The 19,362-nt window shown below is 41.2% G+C and overlaps 1 protein-coding gene across 5 annotated transcripts in view; it reads right to left on the minus strand.

Moving 5' to 3' along the window:
* LOC143036842 (phosphatidylcholine:ceramide cholinephosphotransferase 2-like) overlaps nucleotides 1-19,362 on the minus strand; it is a 317,218-nt gene that overhangs the window by 11,800 nt on the left and 286,056 nt on the right. For 4 of the 5 annotated variants that reach the window (XM_076204666.1, XM_076204664.1, XM_076204668.1 and 1 more), the window contains 4 exons: nucleotides 6,508-6,801; nucleotides 2,345-2,475; nucleotides 1,368-1,569; nucleotides 789-1,063 (listed from right to left, as the gene is read on the minus strand). In XM_076204666.1, the coding sequence (XP_076060781.1) occupies nucleotides 789-1,063; nucleotides 1,368-1,569; nucleotides 2,345-2,475; nucleotides 6,508-6,800 (901 nt within the window). In that variant the 5' untranslated portion in view covers nucleotide 6,801. Of the gene's footprint in view, nucleotides 1-788; nucleotides 1,064-1,367; nucleotides 1,570-2,344; nucleotides 2,476-6,507; nucleotides 6,802-8,285; nucleotides 8,486-19,362 lie in introns of all 5 variants that reach the window. The other variant, XM_076204665.1, reaches the window with a different exon arrangement.

Below are 19,362 nucleotides of genomic sequence, written 5' to 3' on the forward strand. Positions count from 1 at the left end.
CCCATCCACCTCATGCAATCACAACATCATCCATATACAACCATTCTCCATTCACCCCTGTCTTCTGTCCTCTCCCATCCTTCCTCAACAGACATTCCCCTCTTCCCCAAAGCCCCCTTCACCCCATCCATCCACCTCATCCTAGGACGTCCCCTCATGTTCACTCCCTCCACATCTGCCTTCCACACCTCTTTTACTAGTCTTTCTTCACTCATTCTTTCCATGTGTCCAAACCATCCTAATATTCTTTCATCAACCCTATCTCCCAGCTCCTTTTCCACCCCTGTTCTCCTCCTCACCTCCTCATTTCTCACTCTATCCAGCCTAGTAACCCCCATCATACTTCTCAGACACCTCATCTCAAACACATTCAAACTCCTTCTCTCTTCTTCTCTTATGTTCCATGTTTCTGCCCCATACAGTGCTGTTGGCACAATCACTCCTTCATACAGTCTCCTCTTAGTATCCATTCCCAAATGTCTATTCCTCATTACACTCTTTAATCCACCAAGGCATTTACTCGCTTCTCTCAATCTACATTCTACCTCCACTCTCACTCCACCTTTCCCTGCCAAGAATCTAAAACTATCCACTTCCTCCAGTCGCTCTCCCTTAATGCTCACTTCCAGTCTACTGCCACTTTCACCCCTTGTACATCTCATCTGGAAATCCTTGTAGGAATAGTGACCAAACTGCTTGCAACTACTAGATATACATTTGCTAAATACACATTTAATAACAGCAATGTTTCTTTTATAATTCAATCTCTAATCTCTCTTACAACTTACATTCTCTAACAATGAGGTATGCAATGACAAGGCAGACGGTGTGTCCTGAGTAGATATAGTCTCCACAGAAGGTGTGCTGCCCATTAATCGAGAGTCCAAAGCCTGACATTAGCTGCACTACTCGTTTCATTACCAGTACAAAACTTGTGTAGTTGGCCTTTGCGGAGCATTCGTAGTGTGGATTGGCCACAGGAAGAACAGTGACGTACATTGTTATAGAACGGTAGAAATACAAAAGACCAAGGATGATGAATATACGACGGAAGAGGATGAATCTGAAATACAAGAATTTTAATGAAAAATATGAAAGCAGATAAAATTATCATCAAATTAATTTGGTATTTATTAATTCATGCTTTACTTATAACATATATTTCACATAGATACCCATGGTTCTTCCCTTGTCTTGGATCAGTGCAATTCCACTATCATATCAACAATCAATCCATCAACCTGCTATTCATTGCCCACTATGATCTGAACTACAAAATAGCTGCTAAGAATACCTAAATTTACTTAGACAAACAAGAACAATGGCATAATATATACCTGACCATAAGACGAGTTACATAAACTTACCTGTGTTTGTGAAATAGGACGACGACAACACACACATAAACAGCCACAATAATGATTATTTCCGAGACATTCAGGCCCCACTCCTGTACATTGACAGAATCCAATGTGACGTCTGGTAGAGGCTGAGATTCGGGAACACGCTCATGGGTGAGAGCAAGGGAAGCTGTGGTGAAAATCCAGTTGCAAAACAGGAATAGGAAAGCTGTAAAGAAATGAAAGTAAGATAAATTATATTCAGGTAGTAATGCAGTGACTAACATACATGCATTTCATAAATTTGTTTAAATGATGCTTGTTCTGGTACCAGAAATATTCTTTATGTCCATCAGTAATAGGATGATGCAAGCAAACTATTTGCTGATGTTGCCATGTTCATGAAAGAAGGAAAAGTGAAGAGGAATGTAAACTACTACAGGAAGTGCTCCAATTTTCTTGGACAATCCCTCTATTCCTGCTTCACACTCACTCAACCCCCCCCCCCCACTTAAACCATCTTAACATCATTTAGTCTGTTTTTCCTCTCTTGCAGGTACCAGCCCCTTTGGGCTGCACCTCTCTGTGGAAGTGGGTAAATTATGTCCATTTGCATAGAATTATTATCAAAGTCACTTCCATGGCAGACACCTCAAGGAGGCTGAACACTCCTGGAGCCGTTGGTCTACTGCAAGACAGACCTACTGCATTGGATTGATTGATTGATTAATTCCTTATTTCACATATCAACAATCAATCAATCCATCAATCTGCTACTCATAGCCCACTCTGATCTGAACTACAAAATAGCTGCTAAAAATACCTAAGTTTACTAATCCCTCTTTATTCTCCCTAGCAAGATTTCCCTTTTCTTTCTAATTAGTACAGACGTTTAAATAACTCTATTCAAACCTCAGTTTATTAGATGAAGGTATATTGCCAAACTATGTCTAGATACTAGGCTTTTGATATCAGAGTACATTCAGAAAATTTCATATACTTACCAATAAGGGTTTTAAATTTTTCTTTGGGAAATCTAGGTTCCTCCCTGTGTGGCATAGGCATGGGGATCTTGACCACCCCATTACTGCAGTCATTGTCACCATTGTAGTATCCAGATGTGTCCTTCACCAGCCTGCAAGAAAATACCTTCTTAGATACACAATTCATACCATTTACATCAATCATGATAATTATGGATATCATATCTGACAATTGAGGGTCATTAGTCACTTCTCTCCAGCCAGACATAATTTACTACTGTCCTCATGTATTGATCCTTCTGGAAATCACTCGTTCATTCCAAGAGGCAGTGCTCCTGTATTGTTTGTAAATTGTTTGCGTTTGTCTTGCTGATATTTGAGAACCATGTTGTGGAAGTGTAGTCAAGGGTGGTTCATATGAATTGATTGAAGAGTTATTATAAGTAGGATTGAGGTTATTCACATTGAAGTACCCCTTGATATTCTTCAATAATTCCCCTGACACTCTTCTTATCCATTCTCAAGAGAGCCTTAGTCTGTCATTTCAAATCTTGTACTAGTCCAGATCCCCATCTAATCTGGCAGTATGACTTCTCTCTATATTCTCCAGTGTCTCCTCTCATGCCATACCAATTTTTGGCCTTAGACTCTCAAATGCACTCCTTAGTAGCAACGAATTTCTTATTTAAAAATACCCAAGTTCTTTAATGTCCTCAAGGGCAATGAGCACTTCAAATCAATTGGAGACTGCTAATGCATATTCCTAAGCATGTACATTATCAACGAGTTTCTCCAGATGAAACTGTGGCGAATTATATCTTGAGATTCTTCTGAATTTGACACAGCCTGAGTACTGCAACAATAAGTATGATCATTCAAGAACTCAGCACCATAGCAAACCCTGCAGCTTTATAGACTCCTCCAACAAGTAGAAATATGGATATATCTGATATACTTTGCCAATTCTTTGGCACTGTTATATCAAATTCATCAGTTTGACTCCTATCTCTGGAGCCTGAAACTGCCAATCTTCAACCTTCTGAATATTGCAAACTTTAGGTGAGAAACACAAGTGTTCCTGGTTTCTGAGCCACGAGGACTAACACATACTTCACAACCAGCATTTTGAGTGCCAGTAACTGCATTGAAGTTGCCCAAAACAAGCATGTCCTGTGCAGTAAATGGGAGACTATAGTCATAGTCACTATAGTCACTGAATAACATTTCCTTTTCTTCAAATTCATATGCCTCAGCTGGAGCATATATTACAATAAGAGATAAAGTTCAAGGTGCGATTCAACCTTACCAGCATCAACTAGAGTAACCCTTATAATGGTAGGCTGTAGTCAGCCACTAGCCCTACACTCCAAGGTGGGCCCCTTTGCTGTGGCCCAACCAGTAGCAAGTGTAACTTTCACAGCTGATCCCACCACTGACTGGTTTCCTTACCTCGGAGAGATCTGTTATATCTATTTCAACTGTCCTGAACTCTGCCAATTAAAAGGGTAGTTGATCATCCTTCCAGAAGGTAAGAATGTTGAAGGCAACCACACAGAACCTGCAAAAGGTTCACCCTGGCATGGCTTGATGTGCTCAAGGTGCTGCACTACCGTGCCCACCTACATAGCATACTTTGTGGATTTGCATGGGAAGGTTACAAGGCTACCCCACCAGTAGCACCATATCTTGATGCAATATACATAGAAATATTCACCTCCTATTCACCACAGAACCCAATGAGGGAAGATACATGAACACCTGACAAACCTACAATTCATGAGAGTATACACAGCTATCACCTTGCCACTCCAAAGGACAGTCACAGACAGTGAGGTGTTGGCACAGGTAGTAGCTGCTTGGCCCAGGACATGTCTAACTTAAAAAGAAGTGTGCATGGCAAACAAACGTGTTACTGGTTCATAATGGGGCTGGATGGTCAACAAAATCTTTGTGCATTTGTTTGTCTTTTGAATGGTCATATCTTTTATCTGTCTGGGTGTTGAATACATCCTCCTCATTGGTGGGAAACCAGTGGGAAGCCAGTCTGGTCACTAACAATCCAACCTTGTGGGAGATAGTACTTGGTTACATGGTACCAGCAGGACACACTGGGAAGAAAAGAAAAGAAAAGAAAAGGAAGAAGAAGAAGAAAAAAAAAAATATATATATATATATATATCCATATACCAAGATCTTTTTCCCTCTTCCCAGGGAGGTAGCTAAATCAGAGGCACATACCTTTTCCCACCCATTTCACTCCCCTCTACCATCCTTTCCACCTGTCCCATCTCAGCTCCTCATGGATGACAGATCATCCCTGCATCTGCCGACTTCCCTGGGTCAACCACAATGCAACAAGACCACAGTACATCCACAGCAAGGCTACTTTACTTAATAGGCAACCCCCTCCACCCAAGTCTTCTTATGCAGAAAAAGAGGAGATGGGGAGAAATCACTTTGGGCTGCATCAAAATATCATCCACACATAAGCACCCCCTACTCCCCATCCCTCCCTTCCTTACATAACAAAATCATCCATATACAGTCACTCTCCACTCATCTGTATTTCCTGCCTCTCTCTTCCTTGCTCAACAGACATTCCCCTCTTGCTCAATGCCCCCTTCAACCCATCCATCCTCAGTCGTCCCTCCAAAGTTCACTCCCCACACCTCTTACTAATCTTTCATCACTCATTCTTTCCACGTGTCTAAAACCATCCCAACGATCTTCCATCAGCCCTATCTGCCATCTCCTTTTCCACCCCTGCTCTCCCCATCACATCATTTCTCATTTTATCCAACCTCGTAACCCCTACCATACTTCTCAGACATTTCATCTCAAACACATTTAAACTTTTGCTCTTTACTTCTCTTAAATTCCAAGTCTCTGTCTTATACAATGCCATCGGCACAATCACCCTTTTATACAATCTCCTCTTTGCATCCATTCCCAGTTGCCTACTTCTCATAACACTTTAATCCCCCAAAGGCATTTACTTGCTCTCCCTCAATCTACAATTTACCTTCACCATTCCTCCCTTTACTGCCACATGTGACCCCAAATACCAAAAGCTATCCACTTCTTCCAGCCTCTTTCCTTTTAGACTTGCTTCCAACTCACTGCCATCCTCTACCCTCATACATCTCTCTACCACCTTTTTCCCACACTTACCTTCAACTTTCTCCTATCCCATACCTTTTCAAACTCCATCACTAACTCCCTTAATCCCTCCTCTGACCCTGCCACAAGCAAAAATCATATAGCTGAGACCAGCAATGATAGAAGCACCTCCTATTCAAAAGCTTGGCAGTATTCTGTCATTTTACAATACAAGGTCAGACACATTTGATGTAGGCAATATCATGTGAGAATTGTGAATCTTCATGTGACTGAGTTAGATAATAATAAAGGTTAAAGTAACTATAAATGATAATTAACCCATGCAGGTGTGATTTTTGTCACCAGTTGCACACCTCTTCTTGACACTACCAATATACTGTATTACTCATAACTGTCGACAGTAGTTTAATCTAACTGTTGCCTCAAGTTTCACTTGGTGGAAAATCTGCAGTTCTACAATGGCTGGCAATAGTTTTTGGTCATTTCCATGGATCTATCTGGGAAGAAACTTTTGATTGATGTCTGTTACGTTAGCATGGAATGGTTTCTACGTCAACAGCTGAAAGTGGAAGAGGAAGGACCAGTTACCAGTTGTCAGCTCTCATGTGTGCATAAGTCTGAGGAATACAGTTTAAGTTGATGGGAAAAGATCTTAGGCCAAGTCTGGAGAGTGAGCATCAGCCCCTTAGGGATGTTTACCTCCTCATGGAGATAAGGGTGTCAACAGGTTTTGAAAATGGGTAGTTTTGTTATCAATCTTCCAGGAACTATTTTTAAAATTCTAAGATACTGCTCACGTGGATAACAAAAACTCAATGCAGATAAAAGATATAATTACCATTTCTGTTTCAACAACTATCTACAAATACTTAATTCTACATCAGTGTCAAGAATTAGTGAGCAACAAGAAAACCTGCATCAAAAAAGCTAATAGTCGAGAACAATTTATATAGAACTAATGCATTTTCATTCCATAATTTGAAAGGCTCTTGTCTCATTCTTGGGCAGGAGGGGTTTCCACAAACCCATACTAGAACAATAAATTCCAACAGGACAGTACTGACCCATTTGTGTGGACAAAGGTGTCGTGGTTGGTGAGGAGGGGTTGCCGCTGGTACACGTCGTGGGTCATGTGACCGTCTTCCAAGTCGTCCAGGGAGCTGCTACTGCTGCAGCTACCACTACACCCTCCTGATGATCTTCCTCCACCACTTCCCCCGCCACCTCCACTCCCTCCACCTCCACCTCCTACTGAACCAGCATTTCCTTGTGTGCCCTTGGTGGAGCTGACGGTGCTGCAACCTGCTTCACCAAGGGCTCCGTACCGACCTCCATCGCCATTGCTGCCAAACACCATTCTGAAAAACAATAAGAGGAAGTGTGTCAACAAAAAGCACAGAAATGATCTTGGGGTCAACATTTACAATTATCATCAATGTGTAAGATATGCCAGGTCCTTAAGAGATAAATCTTTCAGGGGAGCAGCTGGTTTGGTGATATACAATTATCATTATTATTTTTTTTTTTTATCAAACAGCTCCAAAAACAACTGTTCAAAGATAATATTTTATGGTGCAAGGACACTGATCTGGTCTAAGACAAAAATTAAAAAAAAATTTCAGTTAAGGTTTTTGAATCCCAAGACTATAATTATCATTATTGTTATTTGATGCAGCCCAAAGAGATTTCTCCCTGTCTTCTCTTTTTCTGCACAAGGTGACAGAGAGGGGGGTTACCGATTAAAGTAAAGCAGCCTTGCTGTGGATGTACAGTAATGTGTCTTGCTACACTGCTTCTGAACCAGGGCAGTGGGTGGGATACAGGGATGACCTATCATCCATGAAGAGATTAGATGAGAGGGGGAAAAGGGTGATGGATGGGAGTGGAATGGGTGGGAGAAGGTATGTGCCTTGGCTTGGCTACCTCCCTATTATGGGGGGAAAAGCTCTATGTAGATTGTTACTATTTCATTTTATTAAAAGGAATAAAGAAATTGTTATTATATAAGCTAAAAAAAAAAAAAAAAAATCAGAATATCTAAGGAACGTATGGTTACTAACTTGTAACCCAATTACATGTATATGGACAAATGTATCTTGTTTTTTGAGTTACACAATTCAAAGTACATGAAACAAATATCTTTAAATTAAATTTTGATATTCAAACATAATCTGTTTTCTGGATCTTGTTTCCCCCACTTTCCCTTAGGTATTGATATTATTTCGAGAGGGAGTATTTGGAATTGGTATTAGGTATTGGCATTGGTATTAGGTATTGTTGAATATGAAGTTGAACTTGCTCTGACATACAATAAACGATTTAGGAAAGATCTCCCTTCTATGTCATTCATTAATAAGGAGTACATTTTTCCTGTTGTAGCCATCTTCATCTTTTTTAAATAAATCTGCTAAAATAGAAATATGGTACCTGGCTTATGAGTTGATTCAGTCTAGGTTACAATATTGAAGGTAATGAGTATTCAATGACCATGGTTGTGTGCTGGAGCATATTCGTGTGACCTGCTTATCTCTTTTTATGCACTATATTTAATTCATGATGATTCTTTTGCATTTCCTTCATATGTTTAAGTTGTTTCCCAATTTTAAGTATATTGAAGACAAAGACGAAGAGGACAGGCAAAGAAGACGATGAAGAAGAAAAGACGAGGAAGAAAAAGACGACGACGCGAAGGCGAAGTAGAAGAAAAAGAATAAGATGAAGAAGATAATGAAGATGAAGACAAAGAAGCCGAAAACCAAGAAATGCCTTCTGGTTTGAGTGAGTGAGGTACTACTAATATGTCTGGGTATGGAGAATTATCAAAAATAAATTTCATTAGTACCTTTACTGTGCGTGCCATACGCGTGTTTCACCACCATGGTCTTGGATCACGTGTTGGACTCGTGATCGACAGCTATTACCCTCCCGGATGAGAGCTTTAAGCTCATATATGACCGATCTACAGGTAATGCTGCGACCTTACACACACACACAACTCTCCGCCAAAGTAGCTGGCAAGTCCCTGGACCCTCTCACAGATCTCTGGGAAGAAAAATTGGGACAGTTCTTTGTGTTTATTAATGTGGGGCTGTTTCTATGTCACTGACTGTAGCTGGTTGTGAGCCTCTAGGGCACCGTTTCTCTCTCTCTTTTTTTTTTTTTTTTTTTTTTTACCCTTGCGTAACCTTTAAAATAAATTGCATGTCTCAAGGATCACCTGCGCAAAAAAAAAAAAAAAAAAAAAAAAAATTATATATATATATATATTTTTTTTTTTCATTTCCATCGTAATAATAGGTTAGATAGGATGATGTCTATATTACGTTATTACAATAATCAAGAATATTTCGTGCGTGTTTCATTATGTTACGTATATGAAATTAAATAATAATAAAAAAAAATCAGAAGTGCATTAGCTTATCTCGTTTGTTCTCGCGGAACCCTTCGGGTGCGGGAACCCTGGTTGAGAAACGCTGGTCCTAGTAGGGCCTCTATCTTCCGATGGAAGTGATGGGGTTAGCAAGTTTTAAAAATACGCAACTCCGCAGTAGGTACTCATCATTAGTCCTATATGTATCAAGGCACTCCAATCTCCCTCCATCCTATATATTCACAAGGTCTCCTAGTGGCCGGTTTTATTATTCTGGAATGGCATTATACGATCGACGCATACAGCATGGAATTGTGCATGTATTCATCCAATTGTAATACATAACAAAAATGTTAATACAAACTAATTCCACATTCCTTCTCAAACTATCACACAGATTTTAATTTATTTGTGGATTCAGCTTCGGTTATCCGCGCTCTTGTGTGTGCGTGAGGTCACCACTTTCCACAGAAGAGCATACGAGTTCTAATCTCATCTAGGGGGGGCAATACTTGTCGATCACAAGTCCCGCACGTGACTCAAGACCATGAAATACTCGAAAGGGATACAAAAATCTCAATAACCATACAGAATTGTTCTACACAAGATTGAGAGAATGCATAGAACAACCAAAATGGTCCCCGGCCTTAAGAGACTGCATGTATGACTATGATCAATGGTCGATGAAGCATTCAAAGAATGCATAACAAGAAATACTCGGCCAATGGTTAACCAAGTATGATGCAATTCGCGAACGTGTGCAGGCCTCTCCACTGACTCATCCTTCTCGTGCAGAAGTCGATTAGCTGATCCATCGACCTATCATTTACTGCTAATGTTCCCATCAATATCATATTTGCCCATATTCACCTCACCCCCGCCTTTATATCGGTCAAAAGGATTTACGGAATGCACCCAAACAATGACTAAGACGATTACTGAGACAATGGCAAAATAATCGAGAAAAGAAATGAGTAAACGACATAAACAGATTCAAGCAAAACACTGAAGTGTGTTTCAGTGTTCATGCTGTTTAATGACCGGGCGCGTCCCTTCTCGTTACTGGTTTGGCTAGTATCGCACGGTTTATATTAAACTTAAGTATAACAATAGCCACGAATCTTCACACCCAGACTGACATTTTACGTAAATGAAAACAAAAATATATAAACACAAACGAGAAAATACTGACAGCAACAACCAAGATTTATTTCTAATTTCGGAGATAAGTTGTGTGATGACAGACAAGTACAAGTGCTGTTGAAATCATTGAAGGTGCAGAAAGAACATAAAAAATATATAAATATATACGAGGGCGTCATGTAACCATGTCTGGATGATGTGAAAAACATATACATAAATTTCACACTGGATACGATGATTGGAGAATGATACAGGACCCCACGAACGAAACTCTCTTCTTGTATACTACAAATACGTACGTAAACACGAACACGCACGATTTTTACTATCAAGTTTTACGGATGAAAATACAAGAAACCCTAGGCGAGATATACTGTAACTGTCCTTCTACTAGTAACAAACAAGTCAGTACAGGTTACGAATCCTTTATCAAAAGTGCTTGGGGCAGGAAATGTTAGAAATTTCTGTTTGCTCATTTATATAATTCCGTCAACTCAATATGACAGTTTGAAGATGGAACCGACGAAAATCTCCTCTAGGTTGAAAAATTCACACCAACACAGGGGCAATATCCCCACTATTCTGTGAAATTATTTTCTATTTAAAACTGAGAAAAAATAAACATGATATTGATACTTATTGAACGTGAACGTTTGATCGTTACACAACACGAGAAAACAATACAAGGCCGCGGGATTTCTAAACATTCGTGAGTTTCTCGTGTTCTCGTTTATAACGATGTTTCATACCACGAAAGACGTCTGCCACTTATACTTTATTGTTCTAAGAACATGTATTTCTCTTCAATATGCAATTAAGCACAAAAAAATGCAAATCACGGTTGTGTATACATATAGCTTCCAATATATTTAAACAACAAAAATAATAAGAGACATATCGGGCAGGCGGTGGGTTTTGAAACCCTGTCAATGTCACCACAACATTACTTTTTTATATGTCCATGTTCTATTGATAATCAGGATTTCAGATGAAAGAGGACCAAGTGACAGTATAAGTCCTGTTATGGCTAAAACTATATTTAAATAGAATGTAAAAACCCTTCAGAGAAAACGACATTTACAAAAAACCCATTAGCCTAGCTCGCCTCTCAGCTGAATAAAAGCCGGCAAAGGGAGTTTTGATACTTCCTTGAAGCCACCCACGAAATAAAATACCGTAAATTTATTTCTCACAGGAACAGCTTATTTGTAACAGTTGCCAAAATCGATATTGTTCCCAGCTAATATTGACCTAACAAGCAACTTGCTCCCCTTAACCCTCCTCCCTCTCCTTCCACCCTCTGTTCCTCTACGCTCGCACGCGTATACGCGCGAGTATTTAACCTCATTATATACACAAGATAAGAACTACCCTCGCGAAGTCCTGTCTCTGACATCGTCAAATTTTCCTTTATAATTGTGTTACCCGAGTGAACTAGTCCAAATTATTCCACAAATCTTTGAACAACAAAGGAAAATTGCACAGAACCCCTCAATCACAGTCTTATGCAGTTCCTTTCCATAAACTTTCTTCTTTGCCAAGTTGGGATACTCTTTAAATTTTGTCCATTCCTTTAATCGTTTTAAATAAAATAATTTTGAACATAACAATCATGCCGCCTCACTTTTCTTTCTTTCAATGTGAGCATGTCCAAAATTCATCTTTCTTCATACTATCTGCCACCTAGGCGCAGATAATTTTGGTTGCTGCTTTCTGTAACCACTTTCTATGGGATCCACACACCAATGCTGCACACACTATCCTCGGGCGGATCAGATATTTTCCTTCCATTTAGTCCATGTAGTGAAGTACCAGTCACGTGTTTGTCTCAAATGAGAATGTTCATTTTCCACACCTGGCTCTATTCAACTCTATTAGATTTACCTACTGCAGCAATTGACACTCTTTCTCGCCCTTTCTTATCTTCATAACATTTGCATCGTCTGCAAATAGATTGACGTAATCATTTGTTCCACCCATGGCGTCATTTACGTATATCAGGTATATATTAGTGTCGGTATGAACCCTTGGGGGTCGATTTGTTACATTTCTCTGTACTTTGCAAATATCGTCATGAATATATTTATATATATATATATATATATATATATACACACACATATATATATATATACACACACACACACACATATATATATATATATATATACATATATGTATATATATGGTATACACCTTCCTTTTCTGAATCCAAGTTGGTTATCTATTAAGATAATCATCTCTAGATATTTTACCCATCTGTCACAATTCTCACACAATTTTATTATTAGGCTAGTCAGGGACACTAAATAATTCAGTTCATACATATATATATATATATATTATTGTATTTTGGGAGCAGGTTCTCTTACATGTTTGATTGAATACGACAGCATTCTGGAAGTTGTTAATTTTCTTTCTTGTGTTTTCTATTTTTTTAATTATATTCTTCCCTTGGATAGGGTGGGCATAAACCAATTCCTTATAATTCTCCATTTTATTACACGACGTTTCGTCTCTAAAAAGACATCTTCTGGTATTTCTGTTTTTAAAGATACAATAAATATTTATGATACTACAAGTTTGAATTACATTAATGGTATATATATATATATATATATATATATATATATATATATATATATATATATATATATATATATATACACACACACATAAAATTGGAACCACATTGGCCCTTTTGCATTTCTAAGACAACTTCTTCATATGATCACAATTAGTTCACGTCCACAAGTTGTTCTCTAGTTTGATATCTCTTTGGGTCCTGGGTCTCTTCTTGCATCTAGGGTATTCAATCAACTTCCTACACTTTCAAACTTTTGCTATTCCCTACTCTTCTTCAAGGATTTTCCTCAAGAAAATCTAAACATCGATAGGAATCTTTTACTCTTATTTTGTCTTGCGTTTTAAAGCCATCACAAACAATTCAATCTATAGTTGTGTAATTCCTTTCTAATGTGTCAAATTTATACCTTTGTCAAACTTGGTTCCTATCTTCTGTATTCTAGTTCTTTTGTGTTGTTTTATTTTCCCCATTACACAACTCTCTCTTACGTTTGTTAAACATTTTTTTATCTACTCTCCCACTTATTCTTGGTACACATTTATCTACACCAGTTACTGAAGTTCAGAATGATTTCACCTTTCCCCTACGTTTCTCATCTCTAAATTTCCCAAAACGTGTCTCTTCAAACGAATTTCTCAACATTTAAGGATTTTGCCATGGCTAACGCAAGATGAGTATTCAGCTCTTCTGAAAAACCCTCCGACCCATACAAGTCCTTCTTCCCAGCCCAAACCATCTTCCCTCCTTCCTTCAAGGACACATTGATCTTTCGAGTGCAACAGATGGCCGTTTGCACGAAACCAACTACTTGTCTAACAATCTAAAAAGGGTACGACTGTGCGAAATCTCCATGAAGCTACAGTGAGTTAAGTCTAGCATGGAGCAACTGGCTCGGGAATTGGGTGTTTGTTCCTAATGAGAGCTTACAAGAGAGTGGGAAAGACGGAGGCGACGGGGGTAAAGCTTAACGAGGACGGACAATGGAAAGGGAAGACGGAAAGTGGGAAAGGGAGAGGACTGGGCGAGAAAGAACGCCCCCACCCGAAAAAAAATCACATACTGGGTAAGAATTGAGGGAAATATGGTGAACAATTATGAAGGAAATGGTGAGAAGGAAGGGCTGCAAGGGAAGGTAATTATGGAGATTGAGAAGGACAAGTGACGAAACAGATGTCGTGTAAAAGGAAACACGGCGGTCACACATGGCAAAATAAGGGAATGGTGGGAGGGGGGTAGATGTAAACATCACAAGAGAAAATTCGCTTCCGCACCCGCAAATGTGGAAAAAATAAATATAAACAAATATATATGGGACGTCTATCGCAAACCAGGTTTCCTGTAATAATTACAAACAAGTTTTTAAAACCACTAACAATATTAAAAACTGTTCAATCAAGCGCTACAGTATGCGAGATGAATTATAAATATGAAATGCTGATAATATACGTAATTATCCATATAATCACAAATCACAACCAAGTCAAAACCTCCCATACTTTTGTGGTCCGTCTAGCGCTACTGCTCTCGCAAAACTGAAGGTATGGGCGGAAGTGCGAGGGTTTGGCGGGAAACATGATGCAACATCCCAGACGCTGCTTGGTGACCCAATGTCTGCACTACCACGAAGGCGCACATGGACGCCTCGCGCGGAAAATTTGCACACTTTCTCGCAAATTCAAATCCGCTTACGAAAACTATAATTCCTACGACAAGGAATTAACGATTAGCAGAAAAACTACGTGTTACAGTGAAAAATGAAAATGTCTTCCCACGTCTGTCCGACAATAGATTAAACACGGCGAAACATTACGAGAATCTGACAGCCGTCTCTAACCGATTCTCACGTTTCGCCATGTTTCATCTATCTTTGGACAAACCTGGGAAGGTAGTTTTGTATTTCACTGTCTAATTCGAAGATGAGAATGGGGGAGACAACAAAATGAAAGGTGAATGGAGGACGAGGAGAAAGGTGAGGAGCATACACCAGGAGGAGTTTGGTGTTAGAACTGTTTTGACAAGTCACAGTCACTGCTGGGCATCAGTGAGTACGAGACTCGAATCAACGACTAGGGGAGGAGGGGTGAGGAAGATGAAGAGTGGAAGGAAAGTGGAAAGGATAAACGGTTTTTAGTAAGAAACAGGAAGGAAACAGATTGAAGAGGGAGAATATTGGTAACTAAGGGATACCAAAATCATGCAATGTTTGCTAATGACTTACTTGATTCGAGTCTTTATTTATTTGCTTATTTCTTTATTTTACCCCATGTGGGGTATTAACTGCACAAGTTATTTCCAGTCAACATTTTACGGTTTTTAGTGACATCCTTACGGCTTCAGTGTCACATTGCACATTCTTTCACAAAAAAATAAATACGCATCACTTTTATCCTTTACCATACCTCCTCTGTTCTGCCCACATGTCTCCCTTCGCTGCGATATTCTTCCGGAATAAGCACAACCGAGACAAAATGCAAACTTTACTTTCATGTTTTCTACATCCAATCTCTCGTCACGGGATGTATTAGTATGCCTTGCCACTGTAATCCATTTGATGCATTTACTCGAAGTGGACTGCACGTCATCGACTGTGAAAGGAGCGCTGGCTGTGAATTCCCAACTCGATCAAGCTCGGCCCCCACAGAAATGGTGCCCAGTTCACAACAACCGCTATTTTTTCCCCTGGGTGCCACTGGGTGCCAAATGCTGGGCTGGGGGGCACTTGCTGGCTTACGAGTGACCCTTCGAAGCCCAGACTGGCGCATCAGACCTGTGCCAAATGCTACGTGAATATTGCCCCCATGGCGACCAACCCACTCCCGAGAGTTTGCCTTCCTCCTATAGTACGGCCCTTCCTTCCTTCCCCTTTGCCAGGAGTTTCACTCCCATTCATTATCGTAGTTTCTCGACATGGGGAGGACAGACAATCTGACGGGACGGAGGAGTGGGGCAGGGAGAGAGCGAGAGAGAGGAGGGAAGAAGAGGGAGAGGGAGAAAAGAAAAAGAAAGAGGAAGGGAAGGAGAGGGGAGAGTTAAAAAGGGAGAAAGAGAAAGTGAGAAAGTGGGAGGGGGAGGGGGAGTGTGTGTGTGTGTGTGTGTGTGTGTGTGTGTGTGTGTGTGTGTGTGTGTGTGTGTGTGAGAGAGAGAGAGAGAGAGAGAGAAAAGAGAGAAGGGAAGAAGAGGGAAAGAGGAATAAAGAAAAAAAGAAAGAGGGAGAGAGAGGGAGGAAGAAAGGGAGAGAGAGAGGGAGAGAGAGAGAGGGAGAGAGAGAGAGAGAGAGAGAGAGAGGGAGAGAGAGAGAGGGAGGGAGAGAGGGAGAAAGATAAAAGGAAAGTGAAAGGGGGAGGGAGGGAGGGGGGAATAGAGCAAGAGAAAGAGGAGAGAGGCAGGGAGAGAGAGAGAGGAGGGGAGAGAGAGAGAGGAGAGGAGAGACAGAGAGAGAGGGGGGAAGAGGGAATGAAGGATAAAGAGAAAAAGAAAGAGGGAGAGGGAGGGAGAGAGATAGGGAGATAAAGGGAAAGTGAAAGGGGGAGGGAGAGGGGGAAATAGAGCAAGAGAGAGAGTGAGAGAGGGAAAAGAGGAGAGGGAGGGGAGGGAGGGAGAGAGAGATAGGGGGAGAGAGAAGGAGAGAGAGAGGAGGAGAGAGAAGGAGAGAGAGAGAGAGGAGGAGAGAGAGAGAGAGAGAGAGAGAGAGAGAGAGAGAGAGAGAGAGAGAGAGAGAGAGAGAGAGAGAGAGAGAGAGAGAGAGAGAGAGAGAGAGAGAGAGAGAGAGGAGAGGGAGAGAATCATATGTACACGTTCTTATGAAATTTCCTACATCCACTCCTGGGGGATTCCCCTTTTAAATCCTCCAATGTGTTTCAATTCTTGTACGGTATATACTCTATCAAAAGCTTTCTCCATTTCCTGGAGATCACAAATACAAAAACTCAGATACAAACAATCCAGTGACGTCATCAAGTTGTAGGAAGTATTACAAATCTTAAACTTTATTACTTCCCTCATCTTCTTTATTTTGAAATGTATGGTTTGTGTGTTTTTATCTCTTTTAAAATGTTAGGGCAGTCGTAAGCATGGTGAACTATAACTTGATGGTGTTAGTCGTAAACAACATGAACTTAACATATCCAGGTTAACATTACTAATCACTAGTATCTACCTCCACAACTCGCTAGTCACCCAACGTGCACATACCTCGCATGAAGTCAACGGATACAAGAAGTTAAGAAATACCACGACCAATGACGAAGCCACAAGTCGGTAGCAACCCAAACTCTTCCTAACCAACCAAACCCGCGTTTACCTTTGAGGACTGTCCTTGGCTAATGACGTCAGTCAGTGGGTTTTTTTCCGGTGCTGGTTATTACGTCTTCCAGCTTTCTGAATACTACATCAACGTCATGATTACATATAAATTTGTTTTTCCTACTCATCGTCGATTTTAATAATGCCAAGACCAAGACATGACCAATCTGACAACACATGAAGAATCGTCACCTCAGACTTCGACAGAGTGGCCATTCTTCATGTGGGCTATCCTAGGTTGACAATTCTTCATGTGGGCCATCCAGCGTTTACGATTCTTCGTTTGTACAAGTTTGTACAAACATAACCCTCATTCAACCTAACCTGATCTTTATTCCACCGTTGATATTTGGCGTACTGGGGTGACAAATCTTCATGTGACCCCAAAATTCTTCAAACATTTCACACGTACATCGAGATAAGCTAGGTCAATTCTGTACTAAATCTGGCTGCAACCCAATTTTTTTCCCGCCAATATCAATGTCCGAACCCCTTCGTGCAACATGAACAATCCTAAAATCCCATTAATGGCTCCCATGACCACGATGCCATTTATTTGCGACGGCATATTTCGGTGAAGAGGAGACTTAACCTGTGCTGGTTCCCGCGTCATAACGGACAATGACGCTACGCGCACAGTATTTGCCACACCTGCAACAAGTGCGACGGTGAAAACGCTCCAATCAAACTAGTCTGCAACTTGGACAATTCTACCAAGACTAGTTGGTACTGGTTAATCTCCCCAACCTCCTCTCCATATTCATTCCAAGAAGCCACTCCTGGGAAATCCCAAGATTTCAATAATCAGCTGCAATTGCTTAGTCAAGGGCAAGCTAACCTTAGCCTTCACCTTCCTCCATCTTTCAGTTGAATAAAAAAAATACCACCAAAGCAAAATTAAGTACATCATGTTCGGATATTAACCGAGAATTATGACGTGTTCTCATAAACACTCGACATCCTCTTCCTCCACCTTCCCACACACCCACGCCAACCTTCCATTCGAGCACCACCTTGAGCAACCCCGCCCTTCCTGTTTTCTAACCACCCTACCTCGCATACAGCTTGGGTTGCCGCCAGGCGAGTCGGCCGTTTATTGCTGCCCAGCCTCCCTCCTATCCTCCCACCCTCCTCACTCACCCGCTCCCACGATCACCAAGGTCGTTCCAGTGGGGGCGCAACGCACTATCCCGTCCTTCTCCCTCATCTCTCCAGCCGGCCTGTGGTCAATTCCTCATGTTCATGCAGGATAGTACGGTTCTATAGTCCTCTGACCTTGGGAGGCACCACATCCAGGAACGTCATCTCGTCGTTAACGACCGATGGTGTTGTCGACGCTGCGTCGAATGAGACACGGGGGTGATGGCAGCTCACGTGCGGCCTGCCGACTCAGCTGGTGTTGCCTGCTGGGACGTGTGCCAACTGCAGCTGCCCCGCCTCGTCCTGCCTCGCGTGCGCATTTTTCTGATGCAAATCTACGTCCACAAAGACTCTCCTTCATCAAGATAGTAATAGAGCAATGCACAGAGGAAAACGACGCCACTTCAGACCAGTTCATTGTTGCGTAGTCCAAAACTTACCTCTCGCCTATTCTGCATAATCATAGACTTGGTTTCAGCAACCAACATCTTTCAATATATCAGGGAGACATCACAACCGTACCGACATGAAAATGTCATCACAACATGCATCAAGGGCTGTTGTGACATACATGACTTCTGATAACCCCCCAACGCCACAATAAGTTCTAAGCTCTTATCGGGTAGGTAAAAGTTGTCGATCACAAGTCAAACACGTGATCGAATACACTGGTGAATCACAGCTGTGAGCGGTACGATCACCAACGCACTTTTGGTACACGAACTTCCCCCTCCCCACCTCTCCTTCCCCGTCCCCGCCCACACGTTTCCCTTCCCGCATCCACAGTCCCAAGGTCAAGTGTACCCGTGGCGTCACTCCTCTTTTCGTCTCCAGCGTCAGCCTTCCGTTGACACGCACGCGCGCACGCATACACACGCCAGACACGTTCAAGTTGCTCAACTGGGGTTTCCCAAAACGTTACGGATTTCGTAGAAAAAATTGAATATATTTTGTGCTTAAACCTATATTTTCCTTTCAATAGAAAAATGTATTTATGTTTACTTTATGGTTTATGAAGAAGGAAGATTATGCATGAAACGAGTTGTGACGGGGTTCCCCCCCGATAAATGGAAAATCTTCCTTCACGGGTTGAGAAACGCTGCTCCGGAGTGATAATCACACACACGTGTACACACACACACACACACACACACACACACACACGGCCTCCTGATGTAGTGGTTAGCGTCAAGGATTTGCGACGATGCAGACCCGACAGTGAGTCCCACTAAGAGCTTGAAAGCTTCACTCCCACAGTAAATCGTTACTGTCCCCCGGGAGCAAGGTGTGTGTGTGTGTGTGCGTGTAAGGTTACAGCGTTGGCAACATATTAGTTTCCATATACGAGCTCAGATTTATCATTTGAGAAGGCAGTAG

Source organism: Oratosquilla oratoria, chromosome 21 (assembly GCF_046742065.1).
Source record: "Oratosquilla oratoria isolate Oo_2021 chromosome 21, ASM4674206v1, whole genome shotgun sequence".
Classification (NCBI taxonomy): Eukaryota; Metazoa; Arthropoda; class Malacostraca; order Stomatopoda; family Squillidae; genus Oratosquilla; species Oratosquilla oratoria.